General features: G+C 41.2%; 1 protein-coding gene across 1 annotated transcript; it reads left to right on the top strand.

Moving 5' to 3' along the window:
• Positions 1 to 11,971: 11,971 nt before the first annotated feature.
• e2f7 (E2F transcription factor 7) lies at positions 11,972 to 22,876 on the top strand. Its single transcript, XM_061030050.1, has 13 exons — positions 11,972 to 12,202; positions 12,741 to 12,838; positions 13,298 to 13,606; positions 13,819 to 13,978; positions 14,199 to 14,438; positions 15,315 to 15,470; positions 15,563 to 15,703; positions 15,816 to 15,971; positions 16,075 to 16,159; positions 17,915 to 18,239; positions 18,750 to 18,897; positions 19,024 to 19,424; positions 20,578 to 22,876. The coding sequence occupies exons 2-13, from the start codon at positions 12,743 to 12,745 to the stop codon at positions 20,734 to 20,736; spliced, it is 2,376 nt and encodes a 791-aa protein (XP_060886033.1). The 5' UTR covers positions 11,972 to 12,202; positions 12,741 to 12,742; the 3' UTR covers positions 20,737 to 22,876.
• The last annotated feature ends 4,499 nt before the right edge of the window (positions 22,877 to 27,375 follow it).

Here is a 27,375-nt window from a genome sequence, read left to right as displayed (position 1 = left end):
GCCTTATGATCATCCTTTCCTAATATTTATTTTAAGTTATTTAAATGGTCAAATTTGGTGACATTGGTTTCCTAAAAAGTTGAATGTAGCTGCAGAAGTTTAGTTATGAAAACACTAACAAAGCTTCTGCAAGTCTTCTTATCTCTGCAGAGGATGACACCCGCCGGAGAAACCTGATCCAGAGAAACCTGATCCAGAGAAATGCTGCTTCGTATTCGACACCAACAAGAAAAAGTGAGAATAAGAGTCAAAAAAAAGTTTTCATGCCAAAGTGTTCAAAAATATTCACGACTTGTGTTTTTATATTCCTCAGGGACTCTTCTGGTGTCGTTTCTAACATTCCTGTGACGTCTTAAAGAGTGGATGTGGACACATCCTCTGTATCCTATCCTTGAAGAGCATCGAGTGGTTTCTATGACAACAAGTAAAGGAGTTCCTCCTGCCCTCCAGATGAGAAGGATGGTCGACCGCAAGACAAACTGGAGGATGATGGGCGACTTTTCATCAAACAAGTAAGTAAACCCTCACTTAGACTGGAGACTAAACTCTGTATAACAATAGTTTGTAAGTGTTAAACATGTTTAGCTACTCCCAGCAGTCACTCTAAAAGATAGAACCAACAGAGTCTAATTAATGTGTCACCTTAAAGAATAAAGGTAGAGTACGTTAGCAGATAAATCATTAAAGAGGGATTATTATACATATTATATATTTAGATATGATTAATTTAAAGTGACTGCACATCTGAGAAATGTGTTACATCATCATAACGTCTTTCAAATCAGAGTGTTCACAAATATTCACAACTTGTTTTTCTTTATTTCTCAGGGACTCTTCTGGTGTCTTCGGCTCTCGTGTGACTCCTCCTCCTGTGGAGGAAGTGGACCAGACGAGCACAGCAGCAATCCTTCAATTCCTGGGACACATGTTTTATTTTATTTTTAAGATCTGAAATCAAAATGTAAATACTGTACCTAGACAGAGAAGATATAACAAGATCTAAATCAATTTACTAAATATGAAGAAATACTAGAGTTGGTAAAATAAGAAGTTGTGTAAATAGAAGAAAAAAAACTAAATTAAATTTAAAATAACACTAAAACTTGATGTGATAAAGATTCAACATGAATGAATTCAAAATGAGTGGTAAAAGAAGTTAAATGATAAAAAGGATTGTAGAAGTCTTTGCTTCAAAGCGGTCACTCGCAGCTACAAGTTAAAGCTTAAAGTCAAATAATGAAAACAAAATAAGAAAATAAGTCAGCAAGGAAGTCGATTAAGATTATTTAATAAACTTATTTTTTTATATTTCAGTAGACTAATAAAGTTCAGAAACATTTATCTTCATTGTAATATGAAAACAAATTCAGGTTTCTATTCTCCCAGTGAAATCTTTACATTAGTACAGAAACATGTTAGATTTACTAAATAATAATAATAATAATTCATACCTTAATAATTGTATAAATTAGGAGAATTAGAATTATGATTAAAATAATGATAGTAACAGGAATAGATAATAATTCTAGTGATAATAATAGATGTTTTTGTTGAAATAATAATGGGTAATAATTTAATAATACATATTTATACCTTTGTTTTATTAATGACTGGTTTCATGATTTAAGAAAACATCAGACATGTGAAATAATTTGGATTGAACGTCCTCTTAGATTGTGTTTTTAGTTTATTATAGAACATTTAAATGTTTGTGCTCTTGTATATTTCTGTAACGTAGACACGAGATGATGTCAGCAAAACATCTAAACCAAATAAATCTGTTTAATTCACTAAAAAAAAATCATACTATTTGTTTTCTTTTGATTCATGGGTCTTAATGTACTTGATGATACATTTAAAGTACTGACAGTTCATCTGTGTTTATTGAAGTCATCCTCACATCTCCTGTGTAGTAAAGCTGTACATTTAGAGTCATGCTCCTTTGCTGCTGTGACAGGGAGAGCCATGCACACATGAAAGAGGAAGACACTTGTTAGCGCTTATTTCCAATTCTCAACATCAAAAGTCGGGTCGGCCTCAGCAGGAGATCTTCTACTACAGCGACAAGATGAGAAGAAAGCGTTTCCGTTCCCACCAGAGGTGAAGGATTCTGGACTCCTGCTCCTCGCTGCAACAATCACCTTTTATCACAGTCTTGAGCTTTTTAACAGAAACTAAAGAACAAGTAGTGAACGCCTACAACAAATTCATTTTATAGGCAGCCAAGGGCAGGTTCAGGTCCACATACAGAGAAGGTAACAGGCATGAAGTCCTGATATTTAATGTAACAGTCACAGTTTGAAAGAGGCCAAAGGTACTTGGCAAGAGCTGTGGAAAGCCCAGCTGGATTTCGGAGAAGGAAAACTGAAGGAGGTGAGGAAAGAAACAGGTTTTAAAGGTTAAGAAATGTACAGATGTTAAAACTGTGCTGGGAGAAATTCTCAAAGGACGCACTCACAGGTTAAATCGATCTGAATATGAATCTCAATCGATTCCCTCACCTGCTGAGTAGCTCTTGCTTGTCACAGTATAATACAGGGTCAATTAAACTTCTGGGGTCAATCTGTCCATTTAACAAGCACAAGTGCTTGTTAATCAAAAAAAGTGACAACAGGTGCAACGAAGAGGCAAAAGCAAGACAACCCCTTAAAAAAAGGAAATGGTTTTACGAGGTCACCACAGAAAATCGCTCTCTGATCCTTCCTGACAGATTTTTCTCTTGTTTTGTGTTCTGCTTGTGTCGTCATCACTACTGGTAGCCTGAGGCGGTACTTGCAGCCTTGTTAAGTTGCACAGGTAGCCCAGCTCCTCCAAGATGTCACATCCATCCATCAACAGGTTTTGCCATTTCTCCCAGCACAGTCTGAAGCCCATGGAGGAGATACCAGGAGACGAGCAGGGCCAAGAGCAGAGCTGGACAAGTCTGCAAGAGGGGCAGCAGGACCGGTATCAGCTCCTGCATGAGAGGAGGAACACCCTATGAAATGACCTCCAGCAGGCTAATAACGGCATGTTTCTGACTAAACAGTCAATGATGGACCTGCCAATTCTGCTGTTCTCAAATGCTAAGCGAGCTGCACGGTGCTGGGCTGTGAGCACAGGTCCCACTACAGGATGTTGGGCCCTCATGCCACCCTTCATGATTGTGCTCAACATATCGAGCATTTCTCACTTCAATCAAATCAAATCCTGCAGAGTCCACATTTGATAAAGTGCATGGAAATGCAGTGGAAGGTGTTGGATCCCCTTAAATATCTTATCAGGTAAAATTCCATACATATAATATGAACCCATCCGTGCAGAGCCAGGCTACTCTGCAGCAGCGTCAGGTGTTTGGTATTCAGCGTGGAGACCCTGTTGAGTAAATGTGTTGAGGAATGGGACCCCGGGCTGATGATCCATTTCACTGCAGCATGGGGCTGAAATCACAGAGCTCTCAGCTCTCTCTCCATTATCCATACATCACACATGTGAAGCCTAACAAGCAGCTGGACGGCCGACTCCACGGTGAATTACAACAAAACTGATATTTTCAAATCAAATCACATCAAACCTCAGATGAAAATATGAAGAGGTGTCATTCTTATGCAAACCGTGGATGGAATATAATAGAGACGACCTCTCAGATATAAACAGGTTGATTTTGCTTCTACACCACCGATATGTGACGACTCATATCTGATATATTTCATCTTTTAGTAAAGCAGCCTTTGCCATCCTTCTGTTTCCGTCCAAATATAAAACTTGTTTTTCTAAATATATCTAATTCCCAGGTTATAATTACAATTGTTTTAACTCTGCTGTTTCTGTTTGTTATTATGCATTCCCAAAATGCTGACATATTAGTAAACCCTAGTGTAAAGACAGGATATAAAATGATGCAAAAACAGATCATTGATGAGGACTGCAGAGCTGTTTTTATTAGAATGAAAAGTAATTTACTACTCTAAAAAATAAAGCTTAAAGTCAGGAGGATGCACATTTGAATCCAAGCATTGGAGGTTTCTACAGTGTTTGTTTATTTATTTATTTCATGTGTATATGCATGAGTATGAAAGAAGTTACTGATCCCAAACACTGCAGCATTTACAGCCTAAGATCATTTGCAAAGCCCGTCCCCAGATGGGACTTTAAAATGCAGATAAAACAGAACCAAACGAGCACAACAACAAACAGACAGAACAGTACAGGATACAAACTATCACACAATAAATCAAAGTAAAACAGGACGGGGGGGGGGGGGGGTGGATTCTACTATATCGTACTGTGAGATGAAAGATGCACCCGGACTACATTGATAAAGGTACATTACAAAGACCATAGACCTTGAAACAAACATCATGCAGTACCAGCTGTTGGCCTTTGTGAGGCAGTGTTGTGTGTTTGTTCCATTACTACGCTCCTACCCAGCATACTCTTTAAAGTCTTTAACTTCCCCCCGAGGCCTCCAAGCTAAATGTATGCACAATATTTTTGAGAAATTATTGTTTCACCTACCAACAGATTATTAAACAACGACATTTTACAGAGGAGGAAACAACTTAACAATAACACTCTTGAATTAAAATGAATAAAAGGTTAAAACATTTTTATATCTTTATAATAACATTAAGTTGCAAACTGCTGTCCACAGTGACACTTTACATAAGCTGCAAACATAGAAACAATAAAAATGTATAAAGTTGGTGTTAGTCCTGGAATGCAGACCTTTGTGGACTTTTTTATTTATCTATTTATTTAAATAGGACAGTCAGGGGCGATTCTAGGGTCTCTTGGGGCCCTGGGCAAAAATTCATTGGGGGCCCCTCCAGCCAGCATTCATTATTATTTCCCTTTTTCTTTTTTCCCACCCAGGTGGATATTTCCTCTTAATTTTCCTTCATTGACAAATTCTGGTTTTCATAGCAATAATGCATGCAACGCTTCGCAGGGCATTGAGAGTGAGTGCTGTCAGATGGGGCCCCCTTAGAGGGGTCTCCTGCTGCCGTTGCAAAATTTGCACATTTTGAGGCAATCCTGTGGTTTAACGTTTGTCAGCCATTGGGGGCCCCCCTACTGGGCCCCAAGCAGTTGCCTGCCTTGCCCTTTGACAAGCAGTACTTCTGAGGACAGTGCACATTAAGTGGACGTATCAGCAAACAGCATTCATGTAAATATGCCAGAATTAGCACAAAAGCTACATTTCATCCATACTCCTAAAAGGCAGGTACTAACAAAAAACATTACATTTACAATTACAGGACACATCAAAGGACAGTCTGCAGAACAACACACACACAAAAACCTCTCACACCATTTTACAAACACATTGGACACAGTTGTCAACATAATATTGTATGTACATCCTGAGTTATATTCCCTGCTTTTTTTTGTCAATGAAATGCTTAAAAGAACAAAAACATTTCTAAATCATGTCAATATCTAAAAGCTCAGATTTACATTATAAGTTGCTTGACATGGTGTGATTAAAGATGATAAAAACTAGTACAAAATCAGGTTTGAGGAGCGGAAACTGTTAAAACTGTTTGTGCTAATTAAATGCATTTCAAATCAAGTCATGAAGAAAACTTGAGTGAATTCAGTATAGATCAAGCAGAGGAGCACATATCTGTGTTGTACTGAGCAGGAATTATGACAATAAAACAAAAATGTTTTAAACATAAAACTGTAAATATCAGGTTGAAAGTTATGCAGCACTTACTGGGAGTCACAACTGATGGGACTGATCAACAAAAATAGATGCGTCCTCTTTGACAGATCGGTATCTTAGGACTCACAAAGCTTGAGCTGGCCAATCACAGTTGATGCTCTGCAAAGCTTATTGAAATGTTAGAGAGGTGTGTTTGCAGGAGGAGGAGGAGGAGGAGGAGGAGGGGAGTCACTTTACAGCCCAGTCCAAACAGCTTCAGCTGACTCCCTGACGACCTGATCAGGACGAGTCAGGACCTGCCCGCCTCAGAACAAAACATGAAGCAGTCCAGCTGATAGAACTGATCTATCGTTAATCCACAAAGAAGACGGTTTGATGTTGGAACTTCAGTGGAAAGACGTAATTGATTCCAGTTTTTCAAATGAGACATTTTTGAGGCTTCTGAGACGGTTAATTTAATTACTCTGGGCACTAGTAACATCTAAACATATTAAAATATCAAGTTTACCTCAATCAAAATCAGTCACCCTAGACGCCCCTACCTCCTGTGTCCTACAACAACTGACTCAAAGCCCCTCCAGCAGTCTAACAAGTGTTGCTGTTTGCTCAAGGCCAACATAGCTGTGTTAAAAATGCCCATCCTCACCTTTGGGAAAAGAAAAAACCTTTGACCTCTTTTCCCCTCTTTATAGCGTGCTGTCTCTTAACTGCAAACAGAAGTGTATTTTACCTCTGAAACAAAGTCTACTGCACCAAAACAAGAATGAAACTAAGCCTTCAGTTTAATCAGATGATGCAATAATAAAGGAAGTTTGGTGAAACTGAGCTTTAGGAGATTTTTATTTTGTAAATGATAGGCCCATCCACACATCAAGTTTGGTATTCACAAGTCAGGAAGTTCAAAGCCAATCAGGGACCAGCTCTCTTGCAAAGTTTTTTTAGGCTACCCTAACCCTAACCCTAAGTCATAGGACTCACTCTTATGATACATGTGCATTGCTCATTTTTAAAATAGCATCTGCCTTTTTTCTCAAGACGAAGTAAACCCTGAATGTAACTCATCAGTCCACTGCGATGGCCATTACTCAGAAGCCCTTTTCAGACTGACCGTTCAAGGTGCAATATGTACGTCCTGGGATCTGCAAGACGGGACATGTGGAGCCAGCAGGAGCGAGCAGCGCTGTGTGTGTCTGCAATGTCTGAGTGAGTGTGTATGTGGAGCTCCCGCTGGTTCTCTACAGGTCGGTATGTAATGTGAAATCACAGACTGGAACAACAATATTTTGCTGACGCAGAATCGATATGAATGTAAAAAAGACATAATGACGGCAGAGCTTGGTCTGAAAAGGGCTTCAGACAGATGCTAATTATGCTGGCTGCTACAATCTGGTGCTCGGTAGGCCTGCAGACATGCAGACATGCATGTGATCTACTCCTGCAAAGACCTTCACTAAAGTTATGAAGACATGGAGGGTACAATAAGGAAAGCAGGAAAAGTGCAGGAAAGTTGATAACAATGTGGGGATCTGATCCTACAGTTAATCAGACACCAGGATGTGTCCCAGGAAGAGCTTAATTAGTCAGCACATGAAGAATATGTGACAAGACAGAGGTGAAGGCGGGTTACATCTGTGAGTCTGACTTAAGAATCCTTCACTAAATGCCAGAGAAGATGTTCATGTGTAGTGAAATGTGTGCACTGCAGTTTGCGGTGAATCGTAACAAAGTTTCTGTGGGAGCAGGTAAAGAAAAAGGTCAGTGTGCATGAAGCGGGTTGTAAAAGTGATAAAACTTGAGAATGAAAATTCAAAAGGGCAAAGAGAGAGGCAGCAAACGCTGTCATATATGCTCCTCTATGATTCATAGTCTTCTCACACAGACTAACAGGTGACAGTTTGTGTGACTGTGGGGGGGATCTAAACACTTGTTGTTGAAGTACAGAGCCCCTCCCTTCTTTTATCTCTACTCTTATTTGCCCTCTCTCCTCTTGTTCTCGCATGGGAGAGGTCGGTGTCGGCTGTTTTAATTAACTGACCTTCCAAATCCATCCTTCATTTTTTGGGGGGGTTTATATGCCTTTGTTGTAGAGATAGAAGAGTGGATAGAGACGGGAGTTGGGAAACAGAGAGAGTCAAATTTGAAACAGGCTGCCATCTTCGAGGACTATAGTGTCCGTGCATGGGGCGCATCCCCTAACCACCACCAGCGCCCCCAAATCAACCGCTCATTGATCATATTTTCGTGTATTGTTTTAGCTTCCTATCCAAGAGGGACCACATATGCAAATTAGCATTATATCTAACAGTTGTGTTGGACATCATGACCCCGGGCCCCGTCAAACTAATAAACTCAAAGGTCATTAAACTAAAGGTGATGCCTAAAGGTTATTTGGATTAGTGATTATTTCTTCTTCCCAGAATGCCCTGCCATGACAACCTGAGAGGACATGCCTGAACATGTTGTTGCTGTGCTTCATTCTACTACTGATTTTTTTTATTATGATCATTGATTGGATTACAAATACATGTCTTCATCAACACCATATTACATGTAGCTGAGCTGAAAACAAAATAAAATACATTAAGATGTAAGGTCATGTCACCAGTTTTTTATAAACCAAAACAATGTTATTCACTTTATACTGCTTTATCTGGGGGCCCTGATGGCTGTTAGGTCACGCCCAATATATGGAGGCTATTAGTCCTCCAAGTGGGCGACCAGGAATCTAACCTTACCTGTGGCTCCTTTCTCTCTTTCTCTCTCTCCTGATGTCTTTACTCTTTCCACTGTCCTAGCTAAATAAAGGCAAAATAAAAACAAAACATTTGAGGAGCTTGAAGAGAGTTTATGACTTAAACATACAAAATTAGGACATTGTTAAACATTAATTTGATATTAGTCAAGATGAGGAGTAGGCCTACTTATATTTTTTGTTGTAAGCGATGCTTTTTATGTTTTATTGAATATTATTTCTACAATTGGCTACTGACCACCATCAGAAAACCTGCTGCATGGGTAATTTGTGAAGAAAAGATTCAGTCATTCCACAGTCAAAATCATTAATATGACTCTTTAATTTAGCTTGTTGTGTTCATGTGAAATCAGCTGTTGGCCTTTAGAAAGAACGCAGGTTTATGCTACTTCTACATTAGCATCACTTCTCAGACTTGTAGGCTAAAATAGATGAACACTTCTTAAACGGTCTTTGTTTTTACCAACTCCAACTGGCTGCAGCGTCATTACAAAAGGCTCGAGATGAACACATGAAGAAGAAAAACCAACAATCTGCCAAACCTGATCCAAACAGGTATTAGTCAAACTGAGCAGTGAACGGTTCAGTGATTGTGTTTGAAATGCAAATCAGAGCTCTGCTAAAAGCTTAGTTAAGTTAGTATTGGATTGCATCAAAGCACATTACTCTGAACAACAAACAAATCTGTTAACACTTCATCTGGTCGTCAAGAGCTTTTCTCTTTTTGGTTTCAGCCTCTTGATGTGGTTAATTTGAAGCTGCAGTTGGATTCAAACCCAAAACAAGAGAGCGTCAGTTGAGTGCTTAATGGGGAGTGTAATGACATAATAAGCCTTTTGAGTAAAAAGCACAAAATCAAAGACAAAAATAAACATTGGCTGAAACAACAAGCGTGTAAAAGGATCCCTGCTGCATTCAAAACGTGCACCCCTTTGTCCATCTTTCCACAAAATGATACCAATACTCAGAGCAACCTATTAGCTTATCTTGTCCAGTAGCCAACATGTGAAGATCTCATCCTTTTTATGATACTAATAATTAAATCTTCAAGAAACTTTGCTGTGGATCATTTTTAAAAAGGTTGTTGGCAACATGCTTTACACCTCACCTGACACCTACCCCACCTAACAGTTTGAGACAATTAAAAAAAAGATAACAATCAATCTTCTTACTGTTACATGAGTATTAATTTCAGTCTGTTTCATGACCAGCTAAAAACTCCTAAGAGGAGGTTTAATATCATAATCAATGCTTCAAAAAGAGTCATATAGATGTTTATCTGCACGTCATATCTGCCTATTAAACATCCAAAGCTCATCGAAGTTTCATATAACTTGATGTTAAGATTTATTAAAATGACTTAAGAGTTCTGCTAATGCAATATCTATGCTTGGAAGAATAAATCAGGCAATGTAGAACAATTTTGTTTGTTTTTTTGTACAAAAGTATGACATTAAATATCAGCAATAACCATAAAATAAGCAAAGACTTATATGTACATGACTAAATGAGACAATAGTGCAGTGGTGGGTAGTGCAAAAAGGCTGAGACTAATTGTGTAACAGATGGGTTCATTTACATGAGGTGGATAGTTTTTACAGTATAAACATTAAGAGTGTGCATATTGGTATCAGAGGAGGATAATAATACAGTATTTACCTGATTAAGTCATTGACACTAAAAATAGTTTGAATAATCTAACGCCTACATTCACAGTGCTTGAAGCAGACCCAAGATGAAGCAACACCAGTTTGGCTGCTTGATCGTGAAAGCTTTTAGAGTGCTGATAAAGGGCTGGAAATGAGCTCAATGAAACAGAACAAAGGGTCAGAGTCTGCACCTCAACTTGGACGGTTATTCTGGCATATTTTTCATCATGATTTCAGCGTACGAGTAACCTGGAGGGTCCAATTTGACACCTGAAATGTTGTCTGAGAAGAGTTTCCTGACAAGACTTTGCTTATCTTGATCTGACTTCAGTTTGAACAATAGAAAAACAAACAAAAACAAAAAACAATCCATTCTGCAGGCTTAAATACAATAGGCCTACCACTTCTTCAGCCAACAGATATGTAGCCTAACTTATTCGTCAAACATAACCATTCACCAAAGAATGAGCCTCATAATGACACATGCATCATGCTGCACTGATTAAATTGCATATAAAGTTATACATTTAAACTTTTTTGGGTTCCCTATACCAAATTTTCCCATCTCTGATCACTTCATTAGACATCTGAAGTGGTAAAACTACAAAAATTACTTAAAATTAAATATTAGCTCTAATCATCCAATGGGGAAACAACAAACTGGAGTGTTTTTCTGTAATCCCTGACTAATGCATGCCATACACATACTCAAATATTAGTACACAGAAATAGTTTTAGTCTTCAGGTTCCGCCTGCTCATAGGTTTATTCTTGTAAAAATCACTGCCCTCCTCTTCTTCACAATCTCAGATTTGAAAAGCATTTGGCGGCAGACTTTGTGTATTGAAGACTATTATGCAATGGGCTTGTCCTCAGTTTGCATTCAGGGCGGGATCCTGTCTGCTGTTCCCACCCACAACTTTTCGCGCTGTCGCCCAGGTGATATTAGCGCCACTCGTGACGCCCCGACAACCCCCCACCTGTGACTCCCATCTGTCTGTTTCAGCCGCAGAGCTCATTACTTCCCGCAGCAGAGACAAAGGCCTCGCTGATTAGGTGAAAGATATTAATAGCGGGTTTCTAGGTGCGGGGCTTTACTACTTGACGCTGCCGGTCACTGTGGGAGAAAAAGCGGGGGACAAGCCAAACTTCTCAGCTGAAAGTCAAAGGTCGTCTATAAAGACGACGTGTCACTCGGTTAAGATTTTGATTATTCTCATGTATGTACATGATAATAAAGTAAATGTATGCTAAATGATAAACAGAATATCAAGGAGTGGAAAATCTACATATTGTACGCTACAGTAAACTAGATTAATAGATATGAATGGACTTTTTAATAAAAATTGAAAGAAGCTAGCATATGTTAATGTAACAGCTGTCTTTTCCTTGCTTGTTACCTTTTTATTGATTTCTATACGTGAAACAGAACTTGTCATAATGATTTATAGCCTACTCTACTTGATATGGGATATTTTAACTTCATGTGAAAATGTAGTAGGTTCATTTTAAAGTTATCCTCGTCTTCTCCATTCTGCTGCCTCAGTAAGTATAATTTAGCCTTTCTCACGTACATTTTAGCGTCTTTTTCGATAACTGCTGCGTAGCAATACGTTATTTGTTTCCGATAAACTTCATGTAGTTTCATCCTAAAGTTGCTGTGTTAATAATTCACAGCTTTGCCTCTTATTTTTTTTAGTTCTGTATCCGGAGAGGGTTGCAGAGTGAGACCTCTGACTTTTAAAACTCCCCATCAGTCTTGAAGAGAGCGCGCCGGTTGCCCCGCCAACACCACTCTTGGGGGCGTGTTCATAAACACCCCCATAACGCTGATTGGCTGTCGCCGAATGACACTGACAATCAACTGTGCGCTGATTGGCCGGAGTCATCCAGATGCCGGAGAGCGCCAGAAAACAAGCTTGAGCGGGGTGATACTGAAGACTCCCCGGGATAGTGCGAGAGTTTCCGCTGATCGGACAGCAGTCTTATTAGAGAGTCGTGGAGGAACAAGCTAAAAGAGGGCTACCCGTTTATTTTAAAGAGGGAAACTAGCCGCTATGATCTGAAAAAACGACTCACCGACAAGTCTGTAAAGCTGGACACAGAGCCTCAAAGGAACATTTAATTCATTCATTCAACAGCAGGAAGAAAAGGTAAAGAATGAGGTTTTCTCTCGGTGTGTTTCCTATTAGAGTTATGGTATGCTGGTCAGCTGAGCTAGTAGCTAAGTAGCTAATTAAAGCTAAATTAGCCTTTATTACTTTAATTATAGAGTAATAAACCCCTTATTTTACACAGACTCCTCCACACCTTGTGTTAAAGCATTAATTTAAGTGAATTTGTCCTTTTCTTACTTTATAACGTAGAGCCTACCTCTTACCTCTTGGATTTAACATGATGTTATAACGTCATGTGATAATAGTTTAAGGTTTGAACCAGCTGCAGGTCAGCAGGTTATGTGTGATCAGGATCATTCATGGTGCTTTAGAGGGAATAGTTAAGTTATAGGCGTTAGCTTGCTAAGGGCTAATTAGCTGATGTTCTTTGCGCCAAATTCAGCTGACCACTCGTCAAAGTTGTCCGCAACGCAGATACCCTAAATATCATCAACTTCCCCTTCAACCCACAAGACATAAGTCATGTTATTAACTTCTGATGTAACTCATTTCTCTGTACTTTTTTTGGACTGTAGATGGAAGTTGAATGTCTGTCACTGAAAGACCTCACAAGTCCCAGGAAGAAAAGTTTCCCCCTGGAGGAGGAGGATGGTGGCCAAAGTGAACAAAAGGTAAGGTGGCTTAATGTCTGGTCTGAGCAGTGTGGCAGGTTTAATCTGATTCCACTTAAAGAGAGTTCAGGCTGATCAGAGAGAGATGATAGGAGCAATGATATGCATGTTTTAAAAGTGGGAGAGTGTGATATCAGATGGTGCCTTTGGTCCTTAAAGAAAGATTTATAATCCAAAAGAGTTGGAAAGTATTTGTGGATAAGTGACATCCTCTAGTAAACAACACGACATGTTCAAAATCAATGGATATGTTTGAAAGTTCTTAAAGTAAAGTCACTTATGTGAGTGATCTGGAGCTGGCTGTAGCACTTCCTTGGCTCTGATGAAATCCAGAAGTTTTATTGAAAGCTGTATCTGACCAAAATGACAAAAAAATAAGCCGTGGGGCAATATTAGTGCAACTGGGACTAGTGTGAGTGTACCCTTAGTCAACAACTAAAATTACCGTCTTTGTTGCAGGAAAACATCTGCACCGACAGGAGGAGATCCACGCCCCTTAAATCCGCAGAGTCCCCGGTCCCTTCTTTCCTGATCATCCGCAAAGGTGCCACCCCCGACCTGGCCCACATCACCCCCATCAAACACACGGTGCTGGCTGAGCCGTGGACGCCCACCGCCAACCTGAAGATGCTGATCAGTGCGGCGAGCCCGGACATCCGGGACAGAGAGATGAAGAAGGTGCTGTTCAGACCCATAGAGAACGAGAAGGAAAAGCCTGCGAGTCCGGAGGCGGCGGTGGAGGACGCAGAGGTCGAAGACTCTTGTCAGGTGTGTGAGATTTTTAGCACTTTCCTGAGAAGCTAAGGACCAAACAAGATAATCAATAAGCATTCTTTTTGTCCTAAGTCTAGTTCCTGAACATGTCGGATTTTCAAATTAGACTGCAGAAACACTTGTTGTATGAGAGTCTGCACTTCTGAGATACGATTATTTGATACATCAAACATCTACATCATGTCTCTTTCTTTTTGTACATCCAGTTCGAGGCTGCGGAGGAAGAGGACGATGCAGACAAAAAGCCGAGCAGGAAGCAGAAGAGTCTGGGTCTGCTCTGCCAGAAGTTTCTGGCCCTCTACCCCGATTACCCTCCACAACACACCCCCATCTGGATCTCACTGGATGAGGTGGCCACCAGTCTCGGTAAGAAGCCAGCTTCTGATAACATGGAAGGGAGGGATTAAAGGTTTTGTGACGATGCATTTGACGAGGGCAGTAGTGCCTTCTCGGTCGTAAAAACAGAGTATAGCTTTGTGTTTATTGAAGACTTCATGCCGCAGTTTGCATTTAGATTTGTTAGTGCATATATATTTTCTAAAATTCACATTGCTAATTTTTTCACCTCTCACATTCCCGTGGTCAGGAGTGGAGCGGCGGCGGATCTATGACATCGTCAACGTCCTCGAGTCGCTCATGATCGTGGGACGGATTGCCAAGAACAGCTACACGTGGCACGGCCGGCAGCGGCTCGAGGCGACGCTGGAGGACCTGCAGCGGAGGGGCCGGCAGCAGGGGTACCACCTCCAGATGGAGCTGTCTGCTGAGGCCAGGGAGGCGGGGCAGGGATGTGAGGACGACGGAGCAGAAGGAGACGCCGGCAATGGTAAAAAAAACAACAACAAAAAAACTCTAGTTCAGGGATACTCCTAGAAAGAAGACATGCATGTTCTTAATTTGTCATTTTTGTATTACGAGCAGCTTTCCATGCTGTTACTGCTGTGGTGAAGGTTATTGTTGCACTGACAGGATAAGACCTTCATTTGAATTCTGCACATGTAAAACTATTTATTGTAGGTGCCTCAAAATTAAAACGACAGCCGAACAATGTCTCCCCTCAGACTCAACCTCACAGGAGTGAATACAAGCGTGGTCTCTATGGTGACCCTACCTCACTCACACATGCCACACACACAGTTTCATTATTCCTGTGTGTGTGTGTATGTGTTTACTGGTGGATGTGACAGGATAATAATAGTACTCATGACAAAGAGAGCGCTTTGTTGTGAAGTATTGTTGTGGATGGTTGGAGTGTTGTGTCCTCGGGCGATGTAACATTAAATAATAAGCTGCAGAACAACAGACTAAAAGAGTATGAAATGGTGTTAATGAGGCTGTAAAATTCAAGCCTTTGTGATATTGTGGTTCTAAAAGAGAAAACAGATACAAGGATGAGATGATAAAGGATGCAACTTGTGAAGAGTGAAGGCAGCAAAAATGATGTCGAGGTGATGAAAACGTGAATTTTAAAAACATGCACGTTAACTGAAGAAAGACGTGATAAATTAGGATTCATTTGAAGACAATTTGAGTTTTAAAAAATGGCCACGATTTGGTGAAAATAGAGCCATTGTCTTCCAAATATCATTCATCACTCTCAACACAAACACATCCATTCGGGTCCACAAGGGCAGAAGCAACAAAAAGTGTCCATGTGACCGCTGTGGTCTGACGTAACGTGTGTGTTTCTCTTCGTCTGCAGCGGGAGCCAACAGGAAAGACAAATCTCTGCGCATCATGAGCCAGAAATTCGTCATGCTGTTCCTCGTGTCTAAAACTCAGACCGTCACTCTGGACACGGCGGCCAAGATCCTCATCGAGGAGAGTCAGGACTCGTCGAGTCACAGCAAGTATAAAAGTAAGGAAGTACCCAAAACTAAAATGTAATAAAAACAGAAGAATATACATTTTTTAAAACAGTACATCTAAACGTCTTCTCTGTATCTGCAGCTAAAGTGCGGCGACTGTACGACATCGCTAACGTGCTGACCAGCCTGGGCCTCATAAAGAAAGTCCACGTCCGAGAGGAGCGGGGGAGGAAGCCGGCCTTCAAGTGGCTCGGCCCTGTGGAGTTTCAAAACTCTGGGAACGGTAAGAATCAGAGACGGGCTCCTTAATCCTTTCAGTAACCAACGGTGACGGATTATGACATCATCGCACATTTTCTAAATATTGATCTCATAATCCTCTGTTGTCCGTTCAGCTGTCACTCTGCCCGGGGTCACACAGCCAATAACAAGGGAGGACATCATAAACCTAAAGATGTCCCGCCACGCTTCTTTCAACATCGCACCGACCTCCGTGGGCGTCCAGCGGCAGGTCAGCTCTGCGCCCAGCACGCCACGAAGAGAACCAACAGGTAAACGCCTCGAAGTGCTTCTGTGTGTCACCGTTTAACAAATCAGATTTCAATTTATTACAGCTGAACACTTTTTAATTCTTGTTGTTTTCTTGCTCTGCAGGTCTGTTGAACCAGCCTGTGGATTATTCCATAAAGACTTCAAGCAGCAACGCAGTGCACAGACTGAAGTTTGAAAACATCACCGAGTGAGCGCACACACACACACACACACACACACACACACACACACACACACACACACACACACACACACACACACACACACACACACACACACACACACACACACACACACACACACACACACACACACACACACACACACACACACACACACACACACACACACACACACACACACACACACACACACACACACACACACACACACACACACACACACACACACACACACACACACACACACACACACACACACACACACACACACACACACACGCTGTTATGAGCATGTCGAGTCAACAACGATTCCTCTGCAATGAACATTTTCATTTACAAAGTTGTAGATTCAAGCGCCTCTGCTCGTCAACATAGTGGGAGAGAAACTGTTTATGTATGTGTCAGCTTGCAAAAAAGTCCAGTGAGCAACGTTAGCATCAGCACTAGTTTGGTTAAATCTGCCATATCTGAAAAATCTTCACCCTGGAAGGAGTTTTACAAAGAGGTGTGTTTTCAGTGACCTAAGGCCAAAACGCACAGGGAAAGCTAAAATTAAAAAAAAACACCCTGTCTGCTTCTGTGTGGACGAGGCCTGAAGCTACACACTTTATCAATCAAACTTTATTTATACAGCACCTTTCAGACAAATTAAATTGCAGTTCAAAGTGCTTTACAAGAGTGCAGAAAAGTTATTGACGAAAAAGTAGTTAATAAAATCATTGAGAGACTAATGCACACCAATAAGAATTAAAAACAATATATACAAATGAAATATAAAATATGACACATAAAAGGAATAAGATATTAAAATTAATACATCGGAGAAGAATATTTTTAATTTTAGTAGGATAAAAAAGACAATCCAATAATGTTAAGATTTGAATTGATATAAAGCACTTTATAAAAGCCAGACTGAATAAATGAGTTTTAAGACTGCGTTTAAAAATCTCAATATCCATCATATCCAAATGGATAAACAGATAGTTTCATTTTCACCTCAGGTTAAAATGTCTGAGGTATAAGATTCTCCTCTGTAAACGGATGTTGACTCTCTAGTCTCTCACATATTTTTATTTTACACTCTTTTCCTGGATTTTCATTGGCCAGCGTGTTTAGCTTTAGGCTACATTCAACATGAGCTGAACGCTGTGGCTGTGCAGCATGGCTTTTTGTCCTGTGTGAATGTGTGCATCAACAACAGTAATACAGAAGTATCAGAGTCGGTCAGAGTGCTTTTGTCCGAACCTCAACGGCCTCCGCTCTGTGGCTCTTAAGTGTTTTTAGAAGGAGAGAGAGAGGACACAGAAGTGTGTGTTGAAATTTGAATTTATTTATTTAATAGGGACAATGCAATTTAACATAATTTCAATACAAAGCATGAAACTGATGTGCTGCATAAAGAGTTTATAGCTATTGCTAATTTCCAACTCGTGTCCCCAGTTGGGCCTTTGTGTAAACAACAGATTAAAATGTACAACATTCAGTTACATAAAACCCCATAACACGATATGAGGATAAAAGAATGAAACTGTCTGGGTGGTGGCCCACAGGATCAAAGATGGAGTCTCATGGTTGGGAAGTGGCCGAGTTAGAGGTCAGCATATCAGTTAAAGTATAGCATAGAGATATGTAGACCCTTCTGATCAGCCCGGACTAAAGCAACATGTGTGTGTGTGTGTGTGTGTGTGTGTGCAGGTCTCAATGTAACCCCCTCACTTTGATGACTCATGTTTCTCTTTTTGTTTCATGTGTCTCTGCAGGATCCGTCCTACTGCAGCTCAGCAGACCCCCGCCTGCAGCAGCACTCTACCTCCGTCCACCACCCACCGCACTCTGCTGGCCCCCTCCCCCCACCCAGAGCACCTCTTCACAAACTCCGCCTCCCCCCACTGCTTGGCCTACCTGCCCAGCCTGTCCCAGCCCTCGGTGGTCATGCTGTACAGAACGCCAGAGCAGCCCGAGGTTCAGAGGTCGTCTGGGTCGGAGCCTGAGGAGGGGAGGAAGCGGAGGAGGGAGGAAGGGGAGGAGGAAGAGGAGGTGGTGTCGAAAAAGAAGGGAACGTCTGGGTTAGAGGAATGTGACAAGGTGAGGTGTAAATACAACATGATGAACATTTGTATTCTGGTTCAGTGCTGCTGTGATTAGAAGATGTCTTATATGCTGCTAAAGATCCTGTTAGTCATTTAGGAAGTCAGAGCGTTTAATTAAAAATATGAAATCCTACACGCTGCCTAGTTAGGATAACTCACTCCCGCTGTAATTAAACACTTAAATCACTCACTTTTAACACATTAGAGGAAATGGAAAACCTCGGCTATTAGTCAGGCCACACAATCTTTGAAGTTGAAAAAGTCTCGTATTTCACGGTCTTAAAGAAAGGTAGATTAAAAAGAGTGTCAGCATGAGACCTTTACACGGCAGGCGTTATTAGAAGGTCATTTAATAAGTGCAGACACATCAGCAGTTCACATTCAATAAATTGTTTTCAATTAGTGCTGAGCATCTTAGACGCATAGTTAAATATTAATAGATTGGTTTGTGTCATTTGATGAATTCCAGGTTTTTTTATTCTCTGTTTGTTTCCTTTCCTTCCAGGCGAGGGAACGAGCAGAGGTCAGCTCCAGGACTTCTCCTGATCGTCCTGCAGGTCTCTCCAGAGAGCAGGCGCTCAACGACATCTCTTATGGTAGCAGCAACGCGCCGGCCCAGCCGTCCCACTACCTCTATGTACCCAACAATGCAGGTAGACACACATCACTTTCAAACCCGCCTAGCCCTGCAGTGACTGATGCTTTTCATTGTTTGTTTCCTCTGGAGACTTTGAATTCACACATTTTCCTGCCATGTTCTCTCAATCCGTCTCCTCCAGGTCTGAACGGCTTCAACTTCCTCCTCTCCGCTGGCCAATCACCAGCCGGCCTCACGCTTCCTCCCAGCAGTGTTCCCACCCTGCCCATCCCGTACATCCTGGTGCCCTCCTCTGCCATCCCCCACCATCACCACTACCCCCTGGTCGCCAGCAGTCTGCAGCAGCAGGGCTCCGACCCCCACAACAAACTGAGCTTCAGCCTCCCTGCCGTCATGTCAAACGCACACTTCATGGTCGGGACGGCGCCGTTCGGCCTCACGGCAGCTTCAGACGTCGGCAGGTCGCCGGTTCCGTCGCCGTCCACCCCGGAGCAGAGCAGGATGTACGGGTCAGCTACGGGGGCTTCACATTCCCCCTCAGGATCATGGCAGACCGTCAGCGTCAACACACCTGAACCACTGGTGAGAATCATCTGTATTCTGTAGCTCACATGCTCACATCTATATTGTGGAAGTCAGGGTTGTCAAGATACCAGACTTTGATATTACTAGTGTAAAAATCAAACATCATTACCTGTTTCAACCACGGCAACAAAAAAAGAAATCTGAGGCTTCTTTTTGATGGCCAAACTCCTACAAACTGTCGAAATTGCACAACATGTTTGTGCAACTAAGACAGCTCTCTCTCTCTCTCTCTCTCTCTCTCTCTCTCTCTCTCTCTCTCTCTCTCTCTCTCTCTCTCTCTCTCTCTCTCTCTCTCTCTCTCTCTCTCTCTCTCTCTCTCTCTCTCTCTCTCTCTCTCTCTCTCTCTCTCTCTCTCTCTCTCTCTCTCTCTCTCTCTCTCTCTCTCTCTCTCTCTCTCTCTCTCTCTCTCTCTCTCTCTCTCTCTCTCTCTCTCTCTCTCTCTCTCTCTCTCTCTCTCTCTCTGTGCTCAAAATATGACTCAAAGATTTCTCGTTACTCTAAAGCTTTGGTACTTTTTGATCCAATCAATCATTGAAATATAAGATTGTATTATTTCAAAACAAGTGCTATCGATAAGCATCAAAGTATTGAACGTTTTGACAACGTCCAGATGATTTAAAATGACCTTTCTGCAGTCAGGCTGTTGCCAGATCCAAGTGCAGAGTCTATTTAACCATTTCTCCTCACAGACTCATCTAGACACTTTGGTTCTTTTCCCAGCGGTTCAAGTTGTTAGGTCGGGATTCATTGTGTTTTCTGCAAAGCCAAACAGAAGTCTGCCAGCATTGCTCTTCTCAAACAGAGTTGTCTCTTGACGACCTGCTGAATTAATGCAGCGTTTACAAACTGGGATTTTTAATCCACCGATTACGGCCGCAAACTTCCCGGTGTTACGGTCTAAGAGTGAGTGGCACGCCCCCTGCAATACTGATATTTATGCTATATTTTTGCCCTGCCTTGGTCTTGGTCTCGGGTAGTGTACAACACAAGGTGACAGTTATTTAATATCTGAAAGTTCTTGAATGCATCTTCACTCATACGTCTTCATGTATCCTCTTCCTTCTAGCCTTCATTGAAAATGTTGCTTAGCATCTGCCAATCCACTCAGAATATCGTTCTCCCATCTAACCTCCGTCTTTTACCTTCACAGACCCCTCATACTCCAAAGGAAACCACGCCGTCTGCTTCCAAGGCTTTCTTCCAGACCCCGGGCACTCTGGGAAGTGTAGTCAGCGCGGTGCCAGCTGCTCGAAAAAGAGGCTCCGCTCAGAGGAGACTGGACGTGGGCCACCCTCCCCCCACCTGTTAGGACATGATGGGTGGGAGATGCATTAAGCTGTTTAAACTCTCAGGTGTTCATCCTGAAAGTGAACAACATGGTTTAAAACCACTGGTGCTCTGTGAGGTCGTCAATTCATAAATTAAGGATGTTTTTCCAAATTTTAGTCCAGGGAGATTTACTCAGACCTAAACTCGTATTCCCTGAAGATATGAAACAGTTTTTGAAACCACATTTCAAGCATCTAAACTCGTAGATGAAGCCGTTTTGTGTTCTTGTTCTTTGTGTTAACAGTTCAAAGTGCCTCATGGTTCAATTATGGGACACTAGATTTCAGAGCCAGCAACTGAAGCAGTATTGCCAATGTGACAGTGCCCTCCTGTGGTGGGAGTCGGCCACTGCTCTATTTTTTTATTTTGTACATCAGCCTTAATTCTCCCCCCCTGAACATGATGAGGCTACCTAATCCCCCCCATCACACATGTATTATAGCCCAAACGCTATTTATATTAAGATAATATATGTCGATTACAGGTACTGTAATGAAACATTGTTTTAGCACTAAGTATTTGACGAACATTTGTCTAATATTGACGTGATTGAGTGAGAAGTTTGCCCCCCTTTTTCTTTTTAACTGTTAAGGTATAATAGGAAATCTATTAGCTGCTGATCACTGATTTTCCCCGAGGTTAGCGGAGCATCCTCTCGACTCATTTCAGAAGTCACTGGAAGGAGAATAATCACTAAAGCCTTAATGTTTACAGCCATCGTGGTATCTGAACAGACAAACAGTTCCTGGACTTTTTGATGCACAGACACGACTGAGAGGGGATGTGATGGGATGATGCTCTCAGGTACTTGAATATTTGTGACTAGACGTGGGTTTTGTTGAAGTATCATAGTACTGTAATGATCAAAAGAGATCGTCTATATTTTTAACCCCTGAATTGTCTTATTTCTGCATATTTTGGGGTCGTAAAGTCTGAAAGAATCGCTCCACTTAGCATATGTGGAAAAAAGGGGGCTACATTATCTTTGATGTAACCCTCAGGAGCTAATGCACCAGGTGATTGTACGTCGAGTAAAAGCACATTTCTTTATTTACTGACCGGCTCAGATTGTTGTTGTCTCTTTTCTTCCTTAATTACAGAAATAATCTCTGCAGAAACACCTTTTGTGTCAGACGCTGTGTTAAAACGCCTCTCTCCAAAGCAACCAGACTCCACTGATAAACAAATTTATTTACGAAGTTACATGTTTGTGTTGAATGAGAAGATTGTGTGGATCCTGACCAACTCAAACAACTTCAAATAAATACCAGATTACTTCAGCGATCGACGAGCACATCTTTGTGTTCTGCGAGGTTCAATTCATGCATTTGTTGATGGAGTTTGGCGGCTTTGAAGAGATCGACATAAAGGCTGTTTCCAAAGAAGATCTTATTATTTGTTTCTTTAAGAAGCTTTCTGTAAGGTTGTTAGAGTTTGTAAGAAACAATCTGAGCCTGTCAGTGTCATAAACAACATTTTAAAATCAACATACTTTGATCAGTTGAATTAGCTTTGATTTTATTCAGAGGGCAGCATTACAGCCTGTTCCCTCACTGACTAAGTGACCGAACGGAGCAAATCCAAGACTTTAACTTGAACACCAAGGAGTCATTTACATCCCCCATATAAAGCCCTGGGACTCCCCTTTTAATTAGTCATGGGTGCAGAGACTGAGGTTAAGGCTTTTGCAGTCAGGTGTTAACGTGCCTTACTTAAAGGCACCTTTCTGAGTCGTCAACATCTGCAAGGTTTTGTTAAACAGACTTTCCTCTGGACAAAATACTGGTGCTTTTTTTTTTTTTTTTTAACTAATCATTCAGGAGCTACGTCACACCAAAGGGTGCACAGATAATCCACTGTGATCAGTGGACGCGTCATGTACAGTTTGATGTCTGTAATTATTTTGTACATTGTATTCATAGTGTCATTTATACTTTACACATGCACAATGTTACTGTTTCTTTTTAAATAATGATTCTTGCACTGCTAGTTTTAGTAGGCGTGTCCAAACCTCTGAGCCGTTCTTTCCCTGAACTTCTGTCCACTCTGTAGTTATAGCCACCAACCGGTTCTCTTTTGTAAAACTGTCACAAACTTTTATTAAAAATGCTTGATGCTTACGAGCTGTGTCTTGTGTGAGATTCAATTTAAAAGTTCTATCCTCCTTTCTTTCTTTTCTTGTTCTAAATCCACTCTGATCCTGTATTTGATCATGTCTATAAACCCCTCTATTTCAGTCCTGCTCAGAACAGGCTGTTTGTGTCTGTACCTTTAAATATGTAAATGAGCTGTGTCTGACCACGCCCCCTCTCTGGAAGGTGCTTGTGTGTACTCAGGCTTTCTCGCTCCATGTCCTATTGTTTACGGTGAGAAGGCAGACTCAGAGTAGAACAAACACCTAGCTGTGGGAGTGTCACCCACCTGGGGGAGGGGCTACTGCCCTTTGTGATGTCATGAAGGGAAAATCTCCAAACGGCCTGTTTGAGCACACATTTTCTGAAAAGTGGAGCAGGGGAAAGACGGAGAGGATGGACTTTTCTCATCATTGGGGTTTTGTAGACGGACTAGAGACACATTAGAGTTAGAGAAACATGGTAAAGTGTATTTTACATAATATGTGACCTTTAAGGAATTTGTGAATGTATTTGGGGTTAATTTTTTATTAAATGTTTTAGATATATTCTCGCTTTTTTTTCCAGGGCGAAAAGTCCTTTATACCCTTTTGTTGAATTCTACAATAAAACGATCTGAAATGGCAATCCAAACGTCGACAGACTTACAGATATCTTTAGATAAACTACAGATGCCACTGATAATTCAAAGTCCAATTTAAAATAGACCAACAGATGGAAGCAAGCCATGCAAACGAGATCAGATAACGCTCATCTGTATCACAATACGCTGCACACTGAGCGACAAAACTGAATAATTAGATGCTGCAAAGTTTTAGCTGCTCAAACGGTGAAGTAGTAGTGACGGTGGCTAAAAATCCAAATTACACACGCAGTAAACACAGAGGTCGGACTCATAATTACAACCAATAAAGCTCCATCAGGGAAAAACACATTGAACTCATTAATTGTGATCTCAGGGTCAGATCAGGCTGATTGAGATACACTTTAAAAACACGCACACACACACCATCTGTCCGAGCACATCAAATATTTTATATGGGCACTAAAGTGAGTGAGAGAGCTGCCAATAGACGTGTTTGGCCCCCGTGAGGCATTTAGCGCACTAAACCTCAGCAGATGGGACAATTAACTTTATACAGACAGATAGTTTAGCCAAGTGTACGCTGTGGCCAAATAACAGACACCGCTCAGAACAACAAATACACAGAACTCCACTAACAGCCTGTTTGTTTCTAGTACTGATACTGGTGATTTATAAAGCTTACCCTTTAACCTCTGCTTTTTCATCTGCAACTTCTGTGTTAGGTGCTGCCTGACGTTGTTTTCTTTTCTTTTTTTGCCTTCATTAGATAGTTCAGCCTTAGGAGAGGTAGGGCAGTGGTTCTCAACTGGTAGGTCGGGACCCAGTAGTGGGTCGTGGAGCCATTTTAAGTGGGTCGCGAATGTGTGCTTGGAAAAAAACTTGTTTTGCTCCACAGACTTTTTGATACATCTTTGTTTTGTTCAGTTTCTCACACTTTTTCAGTGAGTAAATCTAATTGGTCGAAGAATATCAGAAATATTGGGAGGACTTTTTTCACGCAGGAGTAGGAGGTGGGTCCTGAGGCCGGACCGGTTGAGAACCACTGAGGTAGGGGATGAGATGCAGCAAAGGGCTGGGGTCAGATTCAAACTCGCCAGCTACTGTGACGAGGACTATAGCCACTGTACATGGAGTGCACGGCATAACCACTAGGCTATTGGCTCTCCAGTTTTGTTTTCTTTGAGGCACTATATATATATATATATATATATACACATTAACCTCTGATCTGCTGCACCTGAGTCCACCTCCTCCTGCTTCTCTCTCAATCTGCAGGCAGAATCAGAAGCATGGCTTCAGCCTCCACTTTTCTTTTCTTTGAGTATTTGTTAAGACTCCTCTATGTTGCTTCCCCTGACCCAGGGTCATAACACTTGAAGCAACTTCTATAAAAGTAACTATTGCTAGTGTAACAGTTCGACCATGACCACCACTATACAGTTCCTGCTCCATGATGCTCTTTAACCTTTAACTGCTTTTTCTACACAAAGGCCTCTAACTACACTAATATTACTATTACAAACTGTTCTAGCCTTACTGCACTTCCACACACACCAAATGATTGCCAGTTCAACTACTACACTATGCATCAAACTTCAGGCAAGACTTAGCTTATTAGCATAACAACTAGAGACAGGGTAACTTACCGATGCACATTTTTAATGTCAATTAATGTTTCTCTAAGGCCAAAGAAGATACTCAATTCCTGTTACAATGTTTGAGCGTTTAAGTGGATGAAAACTATGATTTAGAGTTTCAGATCCTTGAAAATGTCTGTAAAAAAAGATCAAATCAAAAGTCTCTAAAGACTGTGAATGAGGATCATGCTCCTTCTGTAGTTCACTAAGGAACAGTGTCACTTTAAAGTTAAACAGAAACATCTGAAGTTCTTATTCAAATCCCTTAAAATTCAAAGAACCACAACTGAAAAGTTGTTTATTAGGCGTCCACATTCTCCAGAGGAATTATAGTCAATCCCAGAGGCACAACAGGCAAGGTGGGCAACTGCGTGGGGCCCCAGGCCAGTAGGGGGCCCCCAAGAGCTAACAAACTTAAAAGCACAGAAGTAACTCAAAATGTCCACCTCGTCTGTAAGAGGGACAGTACTCATGTCGTTGATCTTAAATCTAAGTTTGTGAAGTCACCATTGGTGTCAGATTATTTATAACATAATGGTGATGAACACTAGAGGGGCCCCTGTGAGTATTTCTTCAGGGCCCAACAGACTCTAGAATCACCGCTGCTGGTTTTATAATAGAAAGAAACTCTGTATGCCCTCGAATGGCCAAACATTTAATTTCAATGCAACACACTCTTCATTTCCGTTCGTTAAGTTGGGCTCTCCTTTACAATTTCCTTACCTCAAGCCTTTGTGTCCATGTAAGGTAAACAGGAAATGCAGCTCTACCTGCTACAATCTGATTCTTCTTCTCTTTATTACAGCTCCGTTTCCGCTACAAGAAATTCTTTCTGGATGATTTGGTTTATTCTGATTTAACCCAGGTGTGTCTCCAGGAAAACTTAGCCTTTAAAACAGAGCTCGTATGAAAGACGGTCTAGCTTTTTTTAAATCTACTAAACACTGACCTCAGCTGAAGTTCGAGCACTCTGGTTCTCATTGAGTTGTCGCTGCACCCAGGCCTCGGGGAAATTCTGATCTCCACAGTTCTGACATTTCCCAAGATTACTGCTCTCACAGCCATGATTTTATTCTGTTATAAAAGGTCTTTGTTACTGTACCGGTTTAATATCAAACACATTATTTTCCTTTTTCCCCCCAGTACAAGTATAATATGATAGTTGGATCTTTATGGTGACTGTCACTGTGGGGCAAAGGTTCAAAATGAGTGAGGGTTTCACATGCTGCACAGCTGCATGCAATCAGGCTGTCTTCAATCAGCTGTTTCTAATTAACAATCAGTTCAGTACAAAACCATTTTCTCATGAGTGATGTGTTTCTCTTCAGCCATGTTAAACAAATGAGTGTTGAACATGATAGCAGTAATTCATTTTGTCTTCTAAACATCTTAACTCTAAATGAAACTCTTTTCATTGTGGGGGGAATATAAATGGATGAAAATGCTTTCACAAAACTACAATGCCTGCACACAATAGCATCATTAAATGAAGATTAATCTGCTAACACTTACGGCGTCTTCCTTATAGTGTACATGTTTTCAGATCACGGTCTGACTTATATTCACTTTAGATGGCTTTGTAATGATCCATGTTTAATAGAATAAACAATGAACAGATCACCAGTTTGAAGCTTAGTCAGACATTATCGCTCACAAGATGAAGTGGATTAAATATTCTTGCAGAGCTCTCTGTTATAGGGATCAAAGTAAACATAACTTATAACTATGAAGCTCAGGTTTGATGGTTTGCAAACAGAAGGTTAATTGGAACAATTAAATGTGTTTTTTTTTCAACTAAAATACAAATGTATGCGTCTCAAATGTACTCCTCCTTGTTCTCTTGACGAGGACGTTGGCTCCGTCAGGTTTGAGGTTAATGGGACGAGATCTTCCCGAGGATCTCCATGTCCATGGAGAAATACATCTCCAGACTGCACTCCTCCATGTTGTGGTCCCTGATCCAGATCAGTGGGCTGGGTTGTTGGAGCTTTATGTGTTTGAGGATCAGCTTCTTGGTCAGCACTGTATTTAAATCTTTAATTGAGTTCAAACCTAGCCTCCTCAAACAGGGATACATCTTAAAGTTAAAGCACTAAAATCAACATAATGTATCATGCCATGTGTTTGAAACTGCTACTTGGGGATTAAGGAGTCGGGTCCAATTTTGACTAAAAGCAGGAAAGAAATGTGAAACATGTAAGCCCAAATTAATGGCGTATAATAATTCTGATGCATTATTACACTTTTGTTGAACTAGTGGACAG

Source organism: Labrus mixtus, chromosome 22 (genome assembly GCF_963584025.1).
Source record: "Labrus mixtus chromosome 22, fLabMix1.1, whole genome shotgun sequence".
Taxonomy (NCBI): domain Eukaryota; kingdom Metazoa; phylum Chordata; class Actinopteri; order Labriformes; family Labridae; genus Labrus; species Labrus mixtus.
Note: the sequence above shows the minus strand (reverse complement) of the source record. Positions and strands in the feature narration are given on the sequence as shown.